This window comes from Tenrec ecaudatus, chromosome 10 (genome assembly GCF_050624435.1).
Source record: "Tenrec ecaudatus isolate mTenEca1 chromosome 10, mTenEca1.hap1, whole genome shotgun sequence".
NCBI classification, from domain to species: domain Eukaryota; kingdom Metazoa; phylum Chordata; class Mammalia; order Afrosoricida; family Tenrecidae; genus Tenrec; species Tenrec ecaudatus.
The window spans coordinates 15,415,864-15,437,402 of NC_134539.1; the positions used below are offsets into that span (position 1 = coordinate 15,415,864).

General features: G+C 47.2%; 1 protein-coding gene across 1 annotated transcript in view; it reads right to left on the reverse strand.

Moving 5' to 3' along the window:
• The window catches only part of FREM1 (FRAS1 related extracellular matrix 1), a 149,274-nt gene that overhangs the window by 50,435 nt on the left and 77,300 nt on the right, over positions 1-21,539 (reverse strand). Inside the window, exons 22-24 of the mRNA XM_075558865.1 lie at positions 17,521-17,716; positions 12,617-12,881; positions 273-687 (exon numbers count right to left, since the gene is read on the reverse strand). Coding sequence (XP_075414980.1) covers positions 273-687; positions 12,617-12,881; positions 17,521-17,716 — 876 coding nt within the window. The remainder of the gene's footprint in view (positions 1-272; positions 688-12,616; positions 12,882-17,520; positions 17,717-21,539) is intronic.

A 21,539-nucleotide genomic window follows, 5' to 3' on the forward strand; every position in this document is an offset into this window, starting at 1 on the left:
ATTTACGTCAGAACGGACTTAGGACAGAATCTCCAGCCCAGAATCCTGTCATCTATCGGGGATAACGTGTACAACCACTGCCTCTCAAGATCAACCATTGGCCTAGAAGCAAGGGTTACGCCTGTTTTATTTACAAGTAGCCTGCCCGGTTCTTTTCCTAGTGCCTGGCAGCCTGCAGAAGCGGAACGTCAACAAAAGAGAGAAGAGAATAAGGAGACGGAGCTTCCGGAAGCCAGGTCTCTGGTCGCGGGCTGTGTGTCTGCCATACTTGCCTGAATGGGGAATGAAATGGGTTCTTGCCACACTCTCCCATCCACAATAAAGCCTTGATTTGTCCGATCCGTGACCACAAAAGTAAACTGGTCCCTCTGGGAGTCCCCTCCGGAGTGCCTGTAGGCCACGGTCCTGCTGTCCACGTCCTGTTGCGTGAAACTGGGTTGTGGCAGCACCGTCCCTCGCAGGTAGAGCTGGCCGTGCTGGGGGAGCTGGGCCACGAGAAAGGTGAGCTTCTCCAGGGGAGTGTCGGGGTCCGTCAGCTGGAGGAGGTCAGGGGAAAGCAGGCCCGTGGCCCCTTCAACTAGTCTCAGCCCCTTGTTCCTCGTCACCACGGGCAAGGCTCTATCCACCATCTCCAGAGTGACCTCCAGCAGCCCGTGCTTCGTCCGCAGCCCGTTGCTGACAATGAATCTGACAAAGAGAGGCAAGGCGGCCTTGAGCATGGGTCTGCTTTCACCATCGACTGTAATGAGACGATAACAACACACGCCTTTACTAAAGGGCATGTGGGGTGCGGTTCAAATGAAACTCAAGGGCAGTTCTTTCAGAAGGCCTCCTGTCTGCTGTGAAGCCAACTGCCCAATAACACCCACTGACCAGTCTACGCCCCAAAGTATTTGTTCACCCACATTGGTGGGCGACATAGGGATGGAGGAGGCTACGTTCATCGCCTCTACATAGGCCATCACCCCAACCAGGAAGGTTCATATCCCACTGGATCAAGGAAATGCATCTGAGGCCTATCCTCCTTCTTCTATATATATGTGTAATGTTGTCATTGTAGCACCTTTATGGGGGCATGCTAAGATCAACTTTGAAGACAGGTAACTGGAAAATCCAAAAATGCTGAGAATGTTGATTTTGCTTAGTCCACTGTACTCGTGCATTTTCATGGTGAATTTCTTCCGGGCATATGAAACTACCCGACTCTCTAGGATTACCAACCCAGCTCTCTTCTCTTGGCCTCATTTTTTATTCTTCTGTAAAGTGAATGGGATGGACCAGATAGTCACTTAGTACTTACTATCCACCCTAAAATATTACTTGAAGTGCTGATCCTTCACAATTTATATATGCATTTATGTCTTACTCCTTGAAAGATTTGTGGGCATTATGTTAGAGAAGGGATGTTATCCTCATTTGGAAAGTTAAAAGAAAAATAAAAAGGAAAGAAAATTTCAGGTGAAAAGTCCAAGAACTATGCAAGGCAGTAAATTGGGTTGGAAATGGAGTCGGGACTAGGATGGACCCAAGTCTGCTAAGCCCACACGCTCTGCATTGGCAGAGGGCGTCATAAACAATGGTTTAGCAATCCACCAAAGAAAGAAGATATGGATACCAAGGGAGAGAAAAAGATATCAATTTGCCATAAGCAAACTCTCTCTCACAATCCTGGGTTTGTGATACCACATGATGTTTCTGATTTTATTGATCACTAAATCACATTTCACTCACCACTGCCATTCAAAATAAAGCTAAGCTAGCTTAAGTGATCTCTAGAGTGTCTCAATATCTAATTTTTATATTTATGATCATTGAAAGTATTATGAAATTAAGCAAGCAGGATATACTATTAAAACTCCAGAAAATTAGAAAACAGCTGCTCTTAACTGAGAACAACAAATTTACCAAAGAGCAAAGAGGTATATTTAGAGATAATCATAGACTACTTTTATGGATCCAAGTGTCGTAGTTGCTAAGAACAGGCAGAATATATTCTCATGTGGGGGCTTCAAGAAGTTTGTGGGAAAATTCCATTAACTTTTAATTCCACTATTTTCATGAACTTTTTGAAGCCTTTTCTTATATTCTAAGAAAACACACGTAAAAAAAAAACTCACTTCCACCAAGTTGATGCCAATTCAGAGTGGCCCTATAAGACAGGGTAGAACTGCCCCTGGGGGGTTCCGAGACTGTAACTATACCAGAGTAGTAAGCCCATCTTTCTCCCAAAGAGCGCCTGATGGTTTTGAACTACAGACCTTTCAGGTCAAAGCCCAACTCGTAACCACTATGCCACTAGGGCTCCTCATATATTCTACTGGTACAAAACAAAACAATGATGCTTTTAGTAACATACTGTAGCATGACACATGTTTTGGTGGAAAGAGCATTCTAACACATAAGCCTTCCCTTTAGAGGTTCCTCTTATGAATTAGAGTAGGGATGGGTTTCTATTTGTTTTTGAACCTGACCTCTTTGGCTAGCAAGTTCTTTATTCTTGGCCAATTGTACCCTGTCCTTCAGGGTCTGAGAGCTAACGCTGGGTTTTTGAGGATGAAGGAACCGGAAGCCAGGTCCTGTGGGCCCAAGTGGACCAGCTTGCCAGAGGCAGAGGCTTTGGGAGAAAAGTTGTCAGACTTGAGTAAAGGGGTAAGTTCATCTGCAGGCTGACTTTGCTTTGAGGAGCAGGACCCGATTACTGAATCTTTAATTGATCGAGTCGGTCAGACCACCTATGAGGCAAATGCATGCATAGGGCCCATGGAGCAGGTGTCTATGTCACAAAGGTTACAGTTACTAAGTCAAACACAACATTCCACACACCCAGACTTGTGAGGAACGAAACCTGCCTTACCCTGGAGCATTAATTTTACAGTGTGGGTAAGGATATTGAATTACCTTCAGAATTTCAGCTGGATCAAAATCATTTTCCTTTTGTAAAGCTAAATTCTAAATCGATTTATTATCACGACAACCACATGGACAGGAGTGTTTGCGAAATTAGCTACTTATAAAAAGGGAAGAAAATAGTGACCAGCGAATTTAGAAACACGACATCTGTATCTTCTTCAACGTTCTACTTAATGTCGTCGCCCATCGAGATGCATTTTATACGCATGGGACGTGAGTTCTAGCCCTCAGGCAGAACCGATCCTGTCCTGGTTTCGTCGTTTCCCTGTTACTTTTGCGTGTTTCCTCTCTAGAGCCTGTCATCGGACTACAGATAAAAGCAGAGGGCGGCTAGCTGCTCTCTGCAGCTCTGGTCACCTAGGTCGCTAACCAAAAGAGTAGCAGTTTGAATGCATCAGCCACTCTACCACAGAAAGACAAGGCAGTCTTCTTCCCCACACGTTCAAACAAACGAAACCCTTTGCCAGTACGTTCATTCTGACTCCTAGCAGCCCTCCAGGGCAGCACAGAACTGCCCCACGGGGTTTCCAAGACTGTAAATCTCTTACCAAACCATGACCTTCGGGTAGCAGCCAAGCACCTTAACTGCTGCACCCCAAGCGCTCCTTCCACAAATAGCACAGCGCAGGGGAGCCCTGGGCACGTCTAGTCTATCCTGTAAGGGGCACCCAGGAGCCTGAGGGAGCACCGATCTAGTGCTCGGCTGCACACCCAAAGGTTACAGCTCCTCTGTTGGGAGAAGATGTGGCAGACTACTTCCACACAGATGGCAGCCTTGATGGCGGGGCAGGTCTGTACTGCCCTACCGTGTCGCTGTGAGTCGCAACGACTGCACAGAAACCGGTTCGGTTTTTGGGTCCAAAATGGACTCCGTGGTCCCAAGTGTTTTCTTCTGCCTTGCTTTGCTTTGTGTGTTGCCTCGAACTTCTCCCTTTTCCACTGTTGGCCTCCAGGAGCACATCCCATGCTGCCACCCTTCACAGAGCGGCCGCATCCCTGCCAGACCCCTGTACGGAGAAGCGCACTCCCGGCGAATTTTAAAGCAGCCACTTAGGGTCCAGTACACCTTTCAGCCGCAATACCTGCACCTTCAGCCTTACTATTCATTGTAGGGTTGGAGGCTGTGCATCCCCGTTGAAAGTACGCCAACCATGAGCTGGGAAGGAAGGAGTGGAAAGGGAAGCGCCAAGGACCAGGCACAACCAGGTTAACCGTGAGATGCCGCGCCAGGGGCGCCGTCGGAGGAAGCCACGTTGACAGCTGCTGGGGTCCGCCAAGCTGGGGCTCAGGCCATCTGCATGACCTCTGCGAGGCCACGGAATTGTCGGGTGACTCAAGCCATCCGTCTCCACCCCCGCCCTGCCTGCCCACATGATGTGGTGCTGACCACGCTGAAACCGGCAGCCTGCCATCACAGGTCGGAATGAGGACAGGCGGGCCAGGGACCAGGCAAGAGTCCGAAATAGGCTGGCGGAAGGCCAGGGTCCCAGCTGTCTGCGCTGACCTAAAGGTCCTAAGGCAGCAGTGATGAGGTGCAATTCCCAGGCATGCCAGGATCAAAGGCATCCTTCCGCTTCCAGGAGGAAAGCCAAGGGAGGTGAGCAGAGAAAGGCAGGCTGCCGGCTCCTGCCCAGGTTCCGCGGTACCGTGAGCCTGGCAGGACCAGTGAAGCAAGGCGAGAAAGCAAGGGCCGCTCCTTGCTGCCAAAGTTGACCAGATCATGTTCCAAAGGATCCCCCAGCACCCCAAACAAAAACAAAATCATTAACCTATAAAACCTCCCTATACACTCCCCAGTCTTACCCCAAGGTGGTCCTTGCTAGAAGGGACTCCATCCCAAGAAGATGCTGTGGGGGTGTGGAGGGAGAATCAAGCCGCTCCCGCCCTGGGGCCATTTGCTCTAGGACCCCCACCCCGCTCCCACCCCCAGAGAAGAGAGCGGGCCAAGGTGTTGGCTCCCCTCTGGAAAGGGGACTGACCCCGTGGTTCGTCTGGGGGTGCTCGCATGGTCTGATTTCACCATTACCAGGGTGCTTCCAAGCTCTCAGCTTCTCCTGGCAGAGGAGTTGGCTGAAGAATTTGCCATCTGTCACGGCATTTAAGAGATAAAAATGGAATCATAAATAGCGCCAGCTTCTCAGAAAGAAAGAAAAAGTCCAGCCAGCATGTCAAAATGGAGGCCATTAGCATGTTCTTTTAGTACCTGGCTGCCAGCAGCCGAAGTCAGCTTGGTAATCGCTCGGTGTCATCTGTCCACGAACCCACTGCCAAATCTTTCTTCCAGGCCAGCGGCACCAAACAATACAGGAGAAATTTATGATTCAAAAAATATTTTTGCAGAAGGTAAAATCTGACCATGAAACTCCCCCGTTTAATTAGGGCTGCCATGGCATACATTAAAAAGAAGAAGAAGGAGGGGAGGTAAAAAGGGGGTGCGGGTTACCTCTGCCACAGAATTTATCTCCTCTACCCAGCCAAATTCCTTGCCAGGTTGAACAGCACGCGACATAAATTTAGGTGATTAGATTGGTTGCATATATTTAATTTTTAAAAAGCACCATGATCACACTTTCATTAAAAAAGGCTTTCAGCTTTGGTTTAGCGCCACTTGACAAACACGGCGGCCGTCCCTGATTGGGTTAGTGAAATGACAAGATTAAAGCCGGCGACTCGGGCAGATGCTCCACTCTCCCCTTATAAATATGTAAAGCTGCTGGCCAAACAGCCGGATGGCACTTTGAGCAGGTTATTTCCCACAAACCTCCTGTTCCCCACAAATCTTTGGTACCCTGAGGCAAAACAAAGCAAAACAAAACAAAAACAAAAAAACCCCTTCTTGAGCAGAAATGAGAATGGAAGACATTTCTCTCTCAGATCTTGGTTTCTTAGACACCAAGGGGGAGCGACCACTTTTCCCTAAAACAAGGGAAATAATGTACAAAAGAGCATCAGGTACGCTGTCTCACGCACTGCTGGTAGTCAAGAAATGCCAGCTGCCCGAGGGCTAAATGGAGGGATTGCGACAGATCGTCTCCTCCAACCTTTGTTGTTTGGTGGGTTGTTGGTTTTGACTTTCTCTCTTTAGACCTATTGCCCCATCTTCAGCCATCCACAGGCCACCTTCGTGAATGTTGCTTGTATTGTGGTTGTGGCTGCCATCAGCTAAGACCCCCTCGTGACAAGTCTAGGTGACAGAGTTGAACCACCCAGGGGATTTTCTGGGCTGTAACTTTGACAGAAGCAGGTGGCCAAGTCTTTGTCTCACAGACCCGCTGTTTTTTTAGGGACCCTCCACTCGGTCCTGACCCATCGCCACCCGACGCACAGCAAAAGGAAAAAAGGCCCGTCCCGCTCCCTTCACATAATTGTTAGGCCCATTGGTGCATATACTCAACAGTAACAAACAATAAAACAGGTTACTTTTTAAAATAGTAGCTGTAAAAACAAAACCCTATGCAGCCATTGATACACTCTGGTAACCGTGAGGTCTCCTGAGCTGGAATGGAGGGGAGCGGGATTTTGATCGCTGAACGCATGCTCGCATCCGCCTGAGGCCTCCTTCTAGACAAGTTGTAGAATTAAGAGAACTACAAGGGACCAGGGCTGCACTCTCATTGGTGATGGTGGTAGGTGCCATCCAGGTGGCTTCCAATCACAGTGACTCAAAGTACAACAGAAGAAAACACTGCCTGGTCCTGTGTCAAACTCATCATCGTTACAGTTGAGCTTCATTACAGTCACGGTGTCAACCCATCTCATCACGGTCTTCTTCTTTTTATTCTGCCCCTCCACTTTACCAAGCACGATGTCCTTCTCCAGGGACTGGTCTCCTCTGACGACATGCACAAAGCATGTGAGACAGAGTCATGCCACCCTTGCCTCTAAGGAGCAACCTGGCTGTACTGCTCCCAAGACAGCCCATGGCACTGTCAACATTCTTCTCCAGCACCACAATTCAAAGGCATCGCGTCCTCTTCGAGCTTCCTTATTCAATGTCCAAGCTCCACGTGCACAGGAGGCCACTGAAAATACCATGGCTGGGGTCAGGCGCACCTTAGTGCTCAAAGTAACGTCCTTGCTGTTCAACGCTGTAAAGAGGTCTTGTGCAGCAGATTTACCCACTGCGATGCTATTTCCTTGTCTTATTCCTACACTGGCCCAGATCATCGTGAACCTTTGTTATCACTGGAGGTAAGAATCGGTTGCTTTAGAAAATAATGTAGTCCAGTGCGTGAAAAGGAAACATGAAAAGAAATAAAACCAACAACAGAGTTCTCAGTGTAAAGCCCCTTCTATGTGTAGCCCCTTCACTCGATGTTCCCGGAGGTTTTGTCGGGGCTTCCAAAAATCCTTCGGGCTTCTCGGGACATATTCCGGGAAGAACGGGTGCTAGTCTTGACTGCATTAAAAATCGCTCACAGAGCTTTTAAAAAATACAGATTCTTGGGCCCACCTTAGACGTAACCAAAGTAGCCTCTGAGGAGTGAGGACCATGAAAGTGTGCTTTTTAAAAAACTCTTTTTACTGGGGCTCATATAACTCTTATCACAATCCATACATACATCAATTGAGTAAAGAACCCTTATACATTCTTTGCCCTCATCATTCTCAAAATTCGCCTTCTGCTTGGGTTCCTGGAATCAGCCTATTTTTGAACGTGTGTTTTTTAAGGTTCCGGCGAGTACTCAGAAGAAATCTAGGGTATAATCGCTGGGCTGCTAATTGTAAAGGCAGAGGTTTGAACCAGTGGTGAGATTCCAATAATTTAACAACTGGTTCGCTGCCCTGATGACCGTTTTAAGTATTAAAAATGGATATACCAAAAGGTAGTTTATCATTTCCTACAGTTTAATACTTAAATAAGAACGATAAAATAGTTACACAAAACTAGAGTATAAGAATGTAAATAATATCTGACCCCAAACCAATAAGACGATGACAATGGATTTCCATATTGCTCCTTGACTGGCATCCTCACTTGCAATATTCTTGGCTCTGACCCGAGGATCGCCAACGGTGGGATTTATCCTTGACCATCTTTCCTCGATGATAATTCCTTTAGAGGTAGGGCAATCAGACGATAATCACTGTGTTTGATATATTGGAAACTATAAGGTGGCGTCTCTTCTCTGAGCATATTATGTTTGGAAAACCCCTTTCCACCTCTGGTGAGCTAAGAGCAAGGGTTCTCACAATGTGGGGTCTCTTTGAACACTCCCAGGATTGCATGATTCACTCATCATAGCTCGTGGGAATTTGGGGTACGTAACACAAAGCTGAGACGAATGACAATGTGTCACACTCTGGTGGCATGACACTTTTTCTCATTACGTTCTACGTTTGTTTACTGAAGTCAGAAACGCGAGGGAATAAAAATGTAGTATTTCATCAAAAGAGTAACGAGTCTTGTAAAATGATTAAATACATGTTACAATCGTGGTTCTGTCTAATTTCTTATACCTATGGACGGAATAAACCTTCCTACGGGTGCTTGGAGTATGTTGTTGTGCAGGCGAACATTGAAAAAGAGGGAGGAGTATAAATTTGTGATTTCCACATTGGGAGGCTGCTCAGCTACCCACTTTAGAGAGAACCCTAATTGCAAGTGCCATTCCAACAAACTCACCCCAAAATTAGGTATTGCTTCTGGTGAACCGGTATGAACCCACGAAATCATAGGACTCGTTGGAACCCATAGCTACTGTGAGGGAGAAAGATGAGGCTGTCTGCTCCCATAAAGATGTACACCCTCAGAAGCCCAAAGGGCCAGTCCGCCTCTGTCCTACGGGACTCCCTGCAGTGGAACTGACAGAGCCATGTGTTTGGGGTTCGGAGGTAGTTCTCAGGAAGCTCGTTAGTAGGTGGGATAGCGGACCTCCGCACCGATTCCTGAAATACGAGGGCGCCTAATTTTATACGGATACAAATTAGGAGAGTTTTGCCCACACCAACCTCACTCCCATTGGAGGTTCTGGTCTTCACTCTCAGCTCTCCCCAGTCTGCCAGCAACCTCGCCTCCGCTCCCTGACATTTTCACACATCCCTCAGGGGCTTCCATGGCTCAGCCACCGATTTCCCCTGTGCTGCCATTCACGTCTGCCGCTGACGCCCCCTCCCCCGGGGGCACTGGCTGGGGAAGAGCAGCAAATAACACAATAATGATGCTGAGACATAACAAGAGAACCATGATAACAATAACAGTAGCTAATACCTATTTCATGCTTCAGAAAGACCAGACCCCAGACCAAACCCACGAGTTGACTCAGAGTGGCCCCTCTGGGTTTCCCCACAGGGAACTGCTCATGGGAGTAGAAAGCTGCCGTAGTTATAGAATTGTCAACTGAAGGATTAAGCGTGTAGAGGTGGCGTCTAGCCTGTCAATCAGGTCGTAGCCAATGAGGTTTCTGTGTGGGTATAGCCTTCCCCTAAGGATTCTGGGAAATCTGGTATTTCCTCCTTGGAGGTAGGAGACTCTCTGCTCCCACCGTAGGAGATATAGCAGCTGACAAGACACATGGACCCACCCTGATGCAGCCCTGGGTGCTGGAGAAGCCATGCAGAGACCCCTGACAGCACTGAAATGTTTCCAATGCCACGGGATCCAAAGACTTTCTACCCACTGGCCTGTGATCTATATTTGACATCATTGCATGTGTTTTGTGAGTCTGAAGAGGGCTTCATAGATTGATATTGGACATATGGGCTAATATCAGATTTATGGACTTGATCTGGACTGGGCTGGGACGTTTTCTCAATGTTCAATTGCTCTTGTATATAAATCTCTTTCTTATACCCACATGAGTGTCCATGGATTTGTTTCTCTAGTCTACAGACTAACACAAAGGCCCAGGCTTTCGGGGGAACAGATTACAAGGATCTACATATAACCTCCTCCCTGGGGGATGGACAACACAAAAGTGGGTGAAGGGAGACATCAGACAGTGTAAAATATAACAAAATAATAATGGTTTATAATCACTTATATAATGATTTATAATCCTTATTTATAATTTATAATGATTTATAAATTATCAAGGGTTCATGAGGGAAGGGAGAGAGGGGAGGGAGGGGGAAATGAGGAGCCGATATTAAGGGCTCAAGTAGAAAGCAAATATTTTGAGAATGATGATGGCAACAAATATACAAATGTGCTTGACACAATGGATGTATGTATGGATTGTGATAAGAATTGTATGAGCCCCCAATAAAATGATTTTAAAAAGAAAGAAAGAAAGAAAGGAACAATGAAGACTGGCCAAAAAAAAAAAAAAGCCCAGGCTTTCTTCCATGAAGCTGCTGGTGGTTTTGAACTATCGCCCATGAGGATTGTAGCACAATGCATAATCACTACACCACTAGGGCTCTTCAACACCACATCACAACGACTACATATGCCAGGTCCTGTTTTAAGTGCTTGGTAGGCATAAGCTCATGTCAACCTCACAATCACCCTGTGAAGTAGGTGCTAAAACAAGGACATGTGAGGCATGGATAGAATTCCCCACCCTCCGAGCTGAGGTCACGCCTTAGCAACATTTCGTCTCTACATTGGTGATTATTATATTGATTATTCAAATGACTATTAAATTATCCATATGCACAGTCGCCTGTCAATGGAGGCTTGTGCGTGAATATGGTTCTGAACAAGTTTCAGGGGAGCTTCCAGACTAAGACAGACTAAGAAAGGAAGGTCAACCCTCTGCTTCTGCAGATCAGCGAACGAAACACTATAAAACGCAGCCTTCAAGCCACAACCAGCCATGAGGCAGTGTTTCCTTCCATCTGCTGTGCCTGGGTCACCAGGGGTGGCGAGAAGACCTGACTACAGCTAGCAAGACCAACAACTAAGGTTCAGATAACGCCGAGCAACAGCCAGGCGCTGCATCTGACCAAGCACGTGATCACGGAATGATCGTCTGTTGGTTAAGGAGACATCCATCAACAGGATAAGGAGGGTGTGATTTCAAACTTCCGGGGACATTTTAGCAGTTGGGCTATTTCAATTATCTTTCATAAATCATGCCAAATGCTAAAAAGGAAAGCCACATTATCTTTAGTTACATTTACACAGTGGTTATGGCGGGCACAGTGAATTCAGAGAGGAACCAGGTATATGTGGTAGAGGATGAGATTTGAATATGGGTGTTAACTGTACTTAAAGCTTTATGGGGCCTGCTTGACGAACACAGGCATAGAGACTCCATGTGGGTTATTTCACAGCCGCCTTTTGAGGGGGGCATCAAGACATAGTGAACACCATAGTGGGGAGCCCTCATCTAGGCAGAACCTCTCATCTAAAGCAGAAGAGCCAGTGCTCCTGGGGCTCCCCCCCCCCCAAACACTAATCCGGTTCCCTGGTTCCCATCCCAGGATTGTACAGAGAAGGATGAGGGGATCTGTATTTCTGTAAAGGGCCTCAGGGTCAACCAGCATTGCGAACGGTAATCTGATGGATCCTCTCAAGTTCCTCCCACGTCACGTGACTTGAAACTGATGGGAAGAAGTCAAAGGAACACAGACGTTCATCAATGTAGTATCTCTGCTTTCCACCATATTGTTATTCACTCTACCGATTTATCTGATAAGGAATCCTTGAGCAGGTGCACAGCCCCCAATTATCCCATTGTTTCCATGGGGCAATAAGGTCACTGTATGACAGCATGATTTATGACACAGTTACCAGGACGCATTGTGTCAAAAGGCAATGGCAGCGTCTACCAAATGCTCCTCCTCAATGCCTTTCCGTCTGCTGGAAAATCACACTGAGAGAAAGAGTGGAAACCATGGCCTTTTCATGTCTCTCCTTACCGGGGCACCTCGGCTCTTCTTCTTCAAAACAGCCGACAGTGTTGAAAACGGTGTGCTTATGTCTTCCTGGAGGCCGCCATACTTGGTGAAGTCGAGGGGCAGGGCCACAGAGGGAGGCTCTCAGCAAACCGGGTTGACCAGTGGCTGCAACAACGGGTTGAATCGCCCCCACCCTTGAGAGGATGCTGCAGGACCAGGCAACATTCTGTTCTGCTGCGCACAGGGCCACGGCGAGTCAGACTGGATTCGATGGCACCTAACAAGGAGAGTGGCTTCCTTCATTAGAAAGAGGCCCAGGTGTTTGCCTCACTATGAGGCGGTTGTTGTTGTGAGGTGCCATCGAGCAGGGTCTGAGCGACAGTGACCCTATGCACAATCCTCGCAAGTGTTCCTTTGCCTGAGCACATTGTTGCAGCCGCTGTGCCAGTCCATCTCCTCGAGGACTTTTCTCTATTTCCCTGCCCCTCTACTTTACCAAGCATGACAGCCTTTTCCCAGGACTGGCCTCCCCTGACTACACTGTTGAAGTCTGTGAGACAAAGTCGCGCCATCCTTGTCTCTAAGGAGCCCTCTGGCCATGCTTCTTCCAAGACAGATCTGTTTGTCCTTCGAGCAGTCCATGGTACTTTCACTTGTCTTCCCCGGCACCACAATTCAAATGCTCCGATTCTTCTTCTGGCTTCTCCGTTCAACGTCCGCCTTCCCACATGTGCACGAGGCAATGGAACATAGCATGGCTTGGGCCAGGGACACCTTAATCCTTCGAGCTTGTAGGTGGCAGAACATAGTTCATATCACAGCTAGTAAAGGATACCACCCCACCCAACTCCCACCTGCCCGTTCTGTCTTTCTACATATTTATCAAGACAAGGATACCGAAAATTTCCATGGCACTCACCCGAACATGTCGCTGGAGGCGGCCACTTTGCTCTGATGTACGTAACAGACGGTCTGCCCTGCTATGTCCATTTGGCTGAAGCTTGTAATGGGAACTCCAGGATAGTGGACGTACTCAAGCTGGCCTTGCTGCGGGGGAGACGTGATGACATACAGCAGTTCCTCGGGCTTGTCTGTGCCATCCACGGCCAGGAGAGTGGTGGTTGTCAAGAGACCCCTGTCACCTGCAGCCACCACCAGGGGCTTTGTAAAGATGACAATATCACCTGCACGGCAGAAGAGGCAGTTGGTCATGAGCCACGTAAAAGAATAGAAAGCCAAAGGGAGAGGTGAGAATAAAGGTCAGACAGCAAAAAGCAAAGCCAACAGGCCATGCGGAGGTTGCTCTCTCTGCCATTAATGACAGCATCCTGGGTAAAAGACTTAAAACCTTTCACAGGAGAGAGCACACCTGTGGCCAATAGATGAGTTGCATTAGCGAGTCCCACAAAAACAAACTCAAAGTAAAGAACGCATCAGCGCAAGATTCGGGCTTGTTCTCTCTAGAGACGGGCAGAGCACACGGGTAGGTGTCTGTTGCCTTTACTACCCTACTCCTTGAATTGCGCAGTCTGGTTGAAAGTGTCATCTTATATAGAGACAGGAAAGGAACAGGTGAAGGAGAGAAATAGAAGTGGGCGGTGCATAAGCCAAGGATGCAATACTTCAGAGACCAAGGATCGTAATCTATCTTTGGCCCCCAAGGTTCATTCAGAGATACCCCGGGGGCACAGAGATTAAAGCGCTTGGGTGCCAACCAAAAAGTTGGTGGTTCAAACCCGCCATGTGGGGAAAGGGGCTGGCAGTCTACTTCCGTAAGATTTACACCCTTGGAAACTCTCTGGGGACCGTCTTACTCGATCCTAGAAGGTCACTGTGAGTCTGAAGCAGTTTGACAGCAGGACGCTTGGTTTCCTGTTTCTCTTTTTTGTCTCAGGGTTCCTTTAACACAGGGGTGGGGGATGTCCGGCCTGTAGGTAGTGTAACTATTCAAGAGGCCCTTGACAGGAAAAAGGTCCCTCATCCCAGATTCCGATCATCTTAATGATCAAAATCTAGAGCCTACTCTCTGGCCGGCACGGGAGGAAGAGCTCTTCATCTTCACACCGGTCTTCTGAGAGGAGGTGCGATCACCTGACCCGGGAGATGAGGTGCTGACTTGCTAGTGATTGCACAGTGAACAAAAGGAAGAGCTAGAATGTTCACTCAAGCCCCTGAATGCAAGTGCACAAGCCCGTAAACATTGTCTTGTTTCTCGTCCTCTCTGGAACCAAGAGGTAGTTCATAGAAGTCCCTAGACAAGAGCAACATCTCGTGGTACGCATGTATTTTCTAAGAGGCACCGGGTCTTGTTTTTCTCTTTAGAGGACGCCCTGGCGGAAGCACTACATTTCAGTGCTGGACTGCTAACTGCGTCCAGCAGTCGGAACCCAGGCCGAGCTCAAAGGGAGAAATGCCTAGAGATCAGCGTCCGTAAATATTACAGGCCAGAAAACCTTTGGAGGCAATTTATCTCCGCCTTACGCAGTCGCTACGTACAAGGTGACATCCACTCGATGTCGCCTAACAACTATAAAAGCATACCCATCAGTACTGACCGAGCAAATACCCCAAAAGGCAAATGCATGAAGTAAAGCCCACTTCCAAATCTAAAACTGAAAAGAGTCCATACGATTTTGAAAAGATATTGAGTCTCATGTGGGAAAAAAATGGAAATAAAATGTCAAGAAAGGGCCCCGGCACGCTGTGGTTCTCCCCGGGTGGGGATGCTGCTCCCCCACCTCCACACCAGTGGACATTTGGCAATGTTTGAGACACGTTTGGTTGAGACAACGGGGGTTGCTTCTGACTCTAGGTGAATCGCAGCTAGAGGTGCTACTAGAAACCCTGCAAGGCTGGGAACCCTCACTGCAGATGATTCGATTAGTCTTTTTGGTATCACACCCTTCTATCTCAAAACATGATGAAAATCCACAACCCTCCTAATTTTAAGACCATCTGTGAGCCCCAGGTGCCACCGAGGGAAGTCAGATGAAGGCACCGAGGAGGTAAGGCTAGGCAAATGGGGAAACCAAACCCCAAACTCACTGCTATCGAGTGGACTCTGACTCATAGTGACCCGAAGGGACACGGTTGAACTTCCCTGTGGGTTTCCAAGACGAACGCTTTCCAGCATTCGAAAGCCTCATCGTTGGCCTGCAGAGCAGTGGGTGGTTTCTAACAGCTCGCCTCATGGTGAGCAGCCCAAAGCTGAACACACTTCACCACCGGGCTCCTTGGGGAAACAGGAGAGGGTCCCCAGGCACAGAAGATGCGCATGAGGTGAAGAGAGGCAGCTGCCTCGGCCTTCCTGCAACCTGTGTGAGTGTGGAGATGGATGAGGGTCAACTCTAGACGATGTGCTTCTATGCTTCTCTCCGAGGGCTCCAGGTTGTCTTGGCGGCTGTGCAAACCAGAAGACACAGCAAAACTGGAAGACCTTGTGTTATTTTAAAAACCAGCTGTTGTAGAACAGAGGCTGACTCACAGCCACCCAGCAGGACAGAGCCAAACTGCCCAGGGCGTTTCCACGGCTGTAAACCTGTACAGGAGCGGACCACCTCATCGTTCTCCTGCGAAGCAATGCATGCGTGAGCAGCCCAATGCTGGGCCCACTGGGCCACCAGCGCACCTTCCATTATCTGTTGAGCCCCTAAATAGAGAGGACCCCAATGCTCAATCTTAGGCTAATGATTAAGCTTCACGATTCTGCGAAGTACTGTGTAGACAGAAACACGCAGGGTTACAAAGCGGCAGGGCAACCTGAGAAAACTCATGGTACGTGTCAAAATAACTCTGTGTCTACAACGAGGCCCCGACACTGAGCTAAAGCTCAGATATGCACGCACAGAAAGAGAAACGATCTTGAATGTCTACACGTTAATCAGTCAATGTGCTGAATTAGGATAGATTTCCACAGATCCTTTCAGCAAAGAACCACTCATCCGCTGTGGCTGAGACTGGGGGAGCTCAACAACTTCCTGTGGTTTGCTTGCTGGGCACACAGCTAGAGGGCACCCTGCCCACTTCCCCTAACATGACTACCAGTTCGTCAATGAAATATGGAGAAGGGAGGGTCTTACTGCCGCTCCTCGTCCTCCCCACCTTACCTGTGAGTGACCCCAGGACCTCCGGAGAAGGAATCACTGCACGGAAGGCATGTGGGTCGTCAGATGACTACAGGCACACTTCATGTTACTGCACTCTCCTTTGCTGAACTTTGCTGATATGGTGACTTTCTATAAATGAGTGTTCTGAAGCAGCCTGCATGGGGCAAGTCTGTGGGCGCCATTTTTCATTGCAAGTCTGTCTGTCACACTCTCACTCATTGACATCAAGTCGATGCCAACTCACAGTGACCTTAAAGGACTAGGTAGAACTGCCCCCGTGAGTTTCCAAGACTGTAACTGTTTACCGGAGTAAAAGCCCTATCTTTCTCTGGGGGCTTCAACAAGTGCATGGAAAAATGGAACTAAGAGACCATGGAATTTCCCCATCAACTTTTTATTTTAAAGATCATTTTATTGGGGGCTCTTACAACTCTTGTTATAGCCCAACAACTTTTTGAAGCCTCCTCGGTTTTGGCACTTCTCACAACACATCAAGCTTCTCCGTAGTGCTATTGCATGCTGACTGAAAAGACTAAGCACACTGCCTTCCGGTTGACTGTGACTCTCAGCAACTCTATAAGACACGGTAGACCTGCCTCTGTGGCTTTCCAAGACGCTTACTCATTATGGGAGTAGAAAGTCGCATCTTTCTCCTGTAGAGCCACTGGGGGATTGAACTGCTGACCTAGTGGTTAGTAGACCAGTGCATAACAACTGCACCACCAGAGCTCCTTAACAGACTACAGTATAATGCCAACCTAACTTTTACGTGCTCTGGGAAACCAAAACATTCTTGAAATTCGCTTGCTTGCAAAGTTCTCATTACATTCTTGAAATTCACTTGCTTGCAAAGTTCTCATTATCGCAGACCCGCAGTATCTCTGGCGTGTTCCTATAGAAGACGCAGCGCCTCTCCCAGCCCAGGAAACGGCACTGCGCCACCCGTCCAGACGACAGTCTCTCCTGCTCCCGTAGTTAGGGTACATTGTGCTTGGACTTGGGCTGACAATGAGCATAGTAAAAACATGTGTGCAGTCAGACCCAACTTCTCTTACGGCTGAAATAGCTCTGGTGGGCCAGTGCGCGCCAGGCTGGGCTGAAAACGGCCAGGGTCGGGGCTGAACCCATGCGGCCCTCTCTGGGAGGAAGATGAGGCTGTGCATTGTGCTCCCGCTGAGCTACAGGCTCAGAAACGCAGAGAACCAGTCTCCTCTGCCTTTGGGTGTCGCAAAATGTCAGAATGGACTCAATAGCAGGGAGTTTTTGTTTTGTTTTTCTCTTAAGATCAGTCCCAGGGAACATACTTTACAGGCAGAAAATAAGCAAATAAAATATATCATTATTGAGCCAGAAAGAAATGTTGCAGTATTACACAATTTGGTGGGGTTTATTTGTTTGTTTGTTCTTAAGGACCCGTGTAACTCTACCATGCACACAAAGCAGGAGTTTTACTACATTTCAACAGCTACGGCAGCCCTGAGCTTGGTGGAATACCAAAAATCACCAGTGGATTGCCTTTCTATTCTTGTGAACTTCACAGCGCGCAGGCCAAATGGGCCCAGGTGGGAGGGGAGGGTGCCCTGATGAGACCGTGATGGGCAGGGTTTCAAGACAGAGGTCAGGAAAAGACGTTCATTGCATGGCATACCAGTGCACTCCCAGGTATGTTGGTTGGTACCTGGGTAGAATGTAAGTCCACCTGGGTAGATTAAGTTACCTTTTCCCATGTCCTTGATGGCGATGTGACAGTCAAATGCTGGTGACCTGTTGTCACCATCCCACAGGTAGAAGGTGAAGCTGTCTTGGTTCTGGGAATCTACTGGCCCGGTGTGTGTGTACCTCAGCAGGTTCAGATCCACGTCCTCCTGCGTGCACTTCGTGCCAGGGGAGAGTGGGACCCAGTCCCTCCCTATCTGAAAGAAGCCAGAATTAGTCAGTTGCCCAAGAGTGTTTTAGCGGGCATTTTTTCATATCGCCCCCAAACCCTCAATCTGAATAATATTTTAGAAAAATTCCAGAGTCTGTTTTTTGTCTTTTAACCTTATTTTATTTTCCTCAAAGCAATATATTAAAGCAAATTCAGACCTTAGGGGAAAACTGGCTTCAACCAGAAAGGTTTTTTGATTGAGTCATGTGGCAATTCAATGGTCTTGCTACTTCCAAGGTATTTATCATAAGCAATCATGGCTGATTAAATATTCCAATTAATGAGAACAGCTGGGTAATCGAGCTGCTGGAATAGATTCTTAAAAAATTAAACACGTGTCTTTGTGGGGTTCTTTTTTTTTTCTGGTTGATGTCATTATACAACCAAGCCATTTCCCCTGAAAACTGGGTTATTGCTTGGCTTACCTAAAGGGACTGAAACAAAATATATTGGATGCATTTACTTCTAGCCTTACCCCTACTCAAAATCCCTCTCACTACCTTACATTAATATACACCGTCAGATAGAAACATAGACCACAACACATCACCTTTTAGTTTTTAACAGACTCTTCTAGAAACAAGTTACATATGCTAGTCATCAATTCCATGCAAGACTTGGCACAGGAAGTGCAAGAGGCTCTTGTGCTGGATACGGGTGCACTGTGAGCGATTAGCAAAATGTACTATAGGATAGTCTCTTGTGCTTACCAGGTCGGGTTTAAGAAACTAGCACAGAATACAACATTGAGGCAAGGATCCTGTGAAAAACCCTCAGGCCCTCCCCAGGAGGCGGGGCCCTCACTGGAGAATCAGAGGAGCCCCGGGGAGGGGCACCTACATTTCAGAGGAGACACTGACATAGCTGTTGGTGGGGCTGGTGGGTAAGTGGGAGGAGCAACCTCCCATCAGGAAGGCAAGCTAACCAATCATTGTAGCGAACCTAAGGGGAGAGTAAAACCAGTTCTTTGTTCCTGGGTAGACACTTTGAACAAGCTTCTACCAAACCTTCCAATGAAGCACGATGATGACCTCAGACGCTGACCTTACAGGGAACATGGCATCCTCCAAGGGCCACACCAGAAGGACCCCACATGGAAGCCCAACTGAATGAACTGGACTCTACCTCAAAACTACCTGTACCCTTGGACATGGGATTGAAATTCCCTGGTAGGGGAGGAAGCAAAAGGTAGCCACCCCAAGACTGGAAATGGTGGGCACTAGACCTTGACTGGGACCCACACATGGCTTAGTGGGTGTCTAATGAAATGGGACACAGACCATGATATATTTAGTATCTTAATGTTCCTCTTGCAATAATATGACTGGCATTAATCTGATAGTCAAAAGATTTGCCCTTGAAAGAAATGTTACAATAAATTTTCCCCTGGCATCAACCCCATGTTCAATACAAACATAGCTCAATAAATTAAGAAAGCAATAAGCACAAGGCAATAACTTGTGGTTCAAAGCTCACAGTTGGATGATAGTTACATGAACTCCTCATATCAACAGTGCCTTAAATTCTATGCCATTGGATCAATGATTAATGTTACCAATGCAATTGCCTTATACTCCAGGGAGATGACGGACGTCTTTCCTTTTTTGTTTGGTGTGTTTTGGGGGAGGGTCTTTTTATTTCTGTTTGGCTTGTTTGTTTGTTTTGGTTTTCTCTTATTCTTCTTGTTGATTTTTGTTTTTGTCATAATATGACCACCAGTTATTCCTAACCCATGGACAAGCAGATGGAGTCTGGGTCCCCACTTAATTCTAGCCCTCGCAACAAAACCAGAATGTGCTCCAGGCTGAAATATTTCTCGCTTGTTCCATGACAGAAATTTCTTCTCTGGCTTTTTAAATATTTTTTGGTGGTCTTTTCTTGCTTGCTCTTTATTTTTATCTTTATAGTATTATTATGTCTTCTTTTTGTTTCTTATTGTTTCTGTTAGGTTTCCCAGTTTGTGAAGCACAGTAGAAGGAGGTGGGGCTTGGGGAGGGAGAGGGTAACTGGGGAGCAATGAATGTGGGAGGGGGAGGGAGCACTAGAACTGATTGTGATGACGGATATACAACTCTTTAAAAGAGTGGCTAACTATGACGAAAAATAAAATGTTCCAATACTGATTGTGGTGATGCTTGTACAACTCTTCTTAATGTGACTAAGCAATTGAATTGTATGGTATGTGAATTACATGCCAATAAAGATTAAAGAAGAAAGGGGGAAAAGGTTTACAATCTCAGAAAAGAATAATAATGAGTACAAAAATGAATGAAGGAAATGTTCTAAAATTGTGATGGTGATTATATAACTTTTTAAAAATGCTCAAACTATCTATTTAATTGTCTGGTATGTGAATTATGTGTCAATAACTCTGTTTAAAAAAGAATAGAAACAGAAATGTACACCATTTGTGGTCTATTTTTCTGGATACGTTATTGCACAGACTCACATTTCCTGCTAAGGAGCTTTTCCATGCTCCTGTATTACCTTGAGGCCATGGTTGTCCCGGTAATGCAAACTATTAGCAATCAACAAGGAAACTGAAAGACTGGTTTCAGATCCACCCAAAGTCACCTTGAAATAACAGCCTGACAAGTTGTTTCTGAAAGTCCTCAGCCCTGAACACCTCAAGGAAGAGTTCTACTCTTTACCACAGGGGGCCGCGGTGAGCGGTGAGTCAGAATCAACTCACGGACAGCTCGTTTGGTCTGTGTGGGTTTTTCATGTAACGAATGGGATCAACTTCCCCTGTTAAAATATTTTTGACTCTAATATCTGTAGACAAGGGGAATCATAATGGTCCAGGTCATTGCTTGTTCCCATCCTAAGATATATTTGCAAATATAATGTTAAACTCAGGCTCATTTTCACGTTTGGGATTGGACAGCGTGCAATTGTATTCCATGTGCACCTCCAGGTACAAACTTGGACTTCACAGAATCACGTGGAGGCCCCAGAGAAGGCAGAACACCACACTCCAAGGGAGGAAAACAAAGTTAGCAAGAAAAAAAGGGCCCTTGGGGTCGGGGGGGATTGAAAGGATTGAAGTTGTGTCCTCTTTGGTCTGAGAGAGAGTTGGGGAACCCTAGCGAGCTGGGAGGGAGCCGCATGGGTCTATTCTGGGAACCTGGGCCCATCGGGGCTTCCCAGATCCAAAACACTTGAGTCCCCAAGTCCCTCACGTGTGTGAGCACTCACTGCGTTTCCTCTTCTTCATTCCTCTTTGACATGAAATGGCACAGCTCTACCTCAATGCCAATGAGTAATTGCTCTTTGCTTGGATTCTCCGTGGTGCCTACCATCTCTGACTCTCAAGCGGTTTCAGACAGAACGAGTCCTTGCCACGTTTCTAGGACTGTGTCCACCTTAGATTAAAAGTCAACTGTTCAATCTAATCATCGCATTGGGATGATCGGTGTGTGTGTGGTGGGGGGTTGTTGCTGGTCTCCATCTATCACTCAAAAAACCTTCTGACTGATGACTCTGGTGACTTTCCTAAGTGACTGAGCTCTACTTTGGGCTCAGCTACTCCTGGGCGCCAAGCACGCAGTCTGAATCAGACCACAGCGTCGCTGTTGCAGACCGAAGTGGAGAGGACAGATGGGCGAGCAACAGAACGCAGGGGTCTCCACCTCCACTCCTGGGTAAAGCATCCAAGATAATTTGCTTTCTACTATAGCAAATCATTTCCAACGCACACAGGAATGTTCTGTTGTTTTGTTTTTTTTTTGTAGATCAAGTAGTTCACTGGACCCAAATAAGGCAGTTGTGGAAATCTGACAGTGGGTCAGAAGGACCTCATGGTGCTT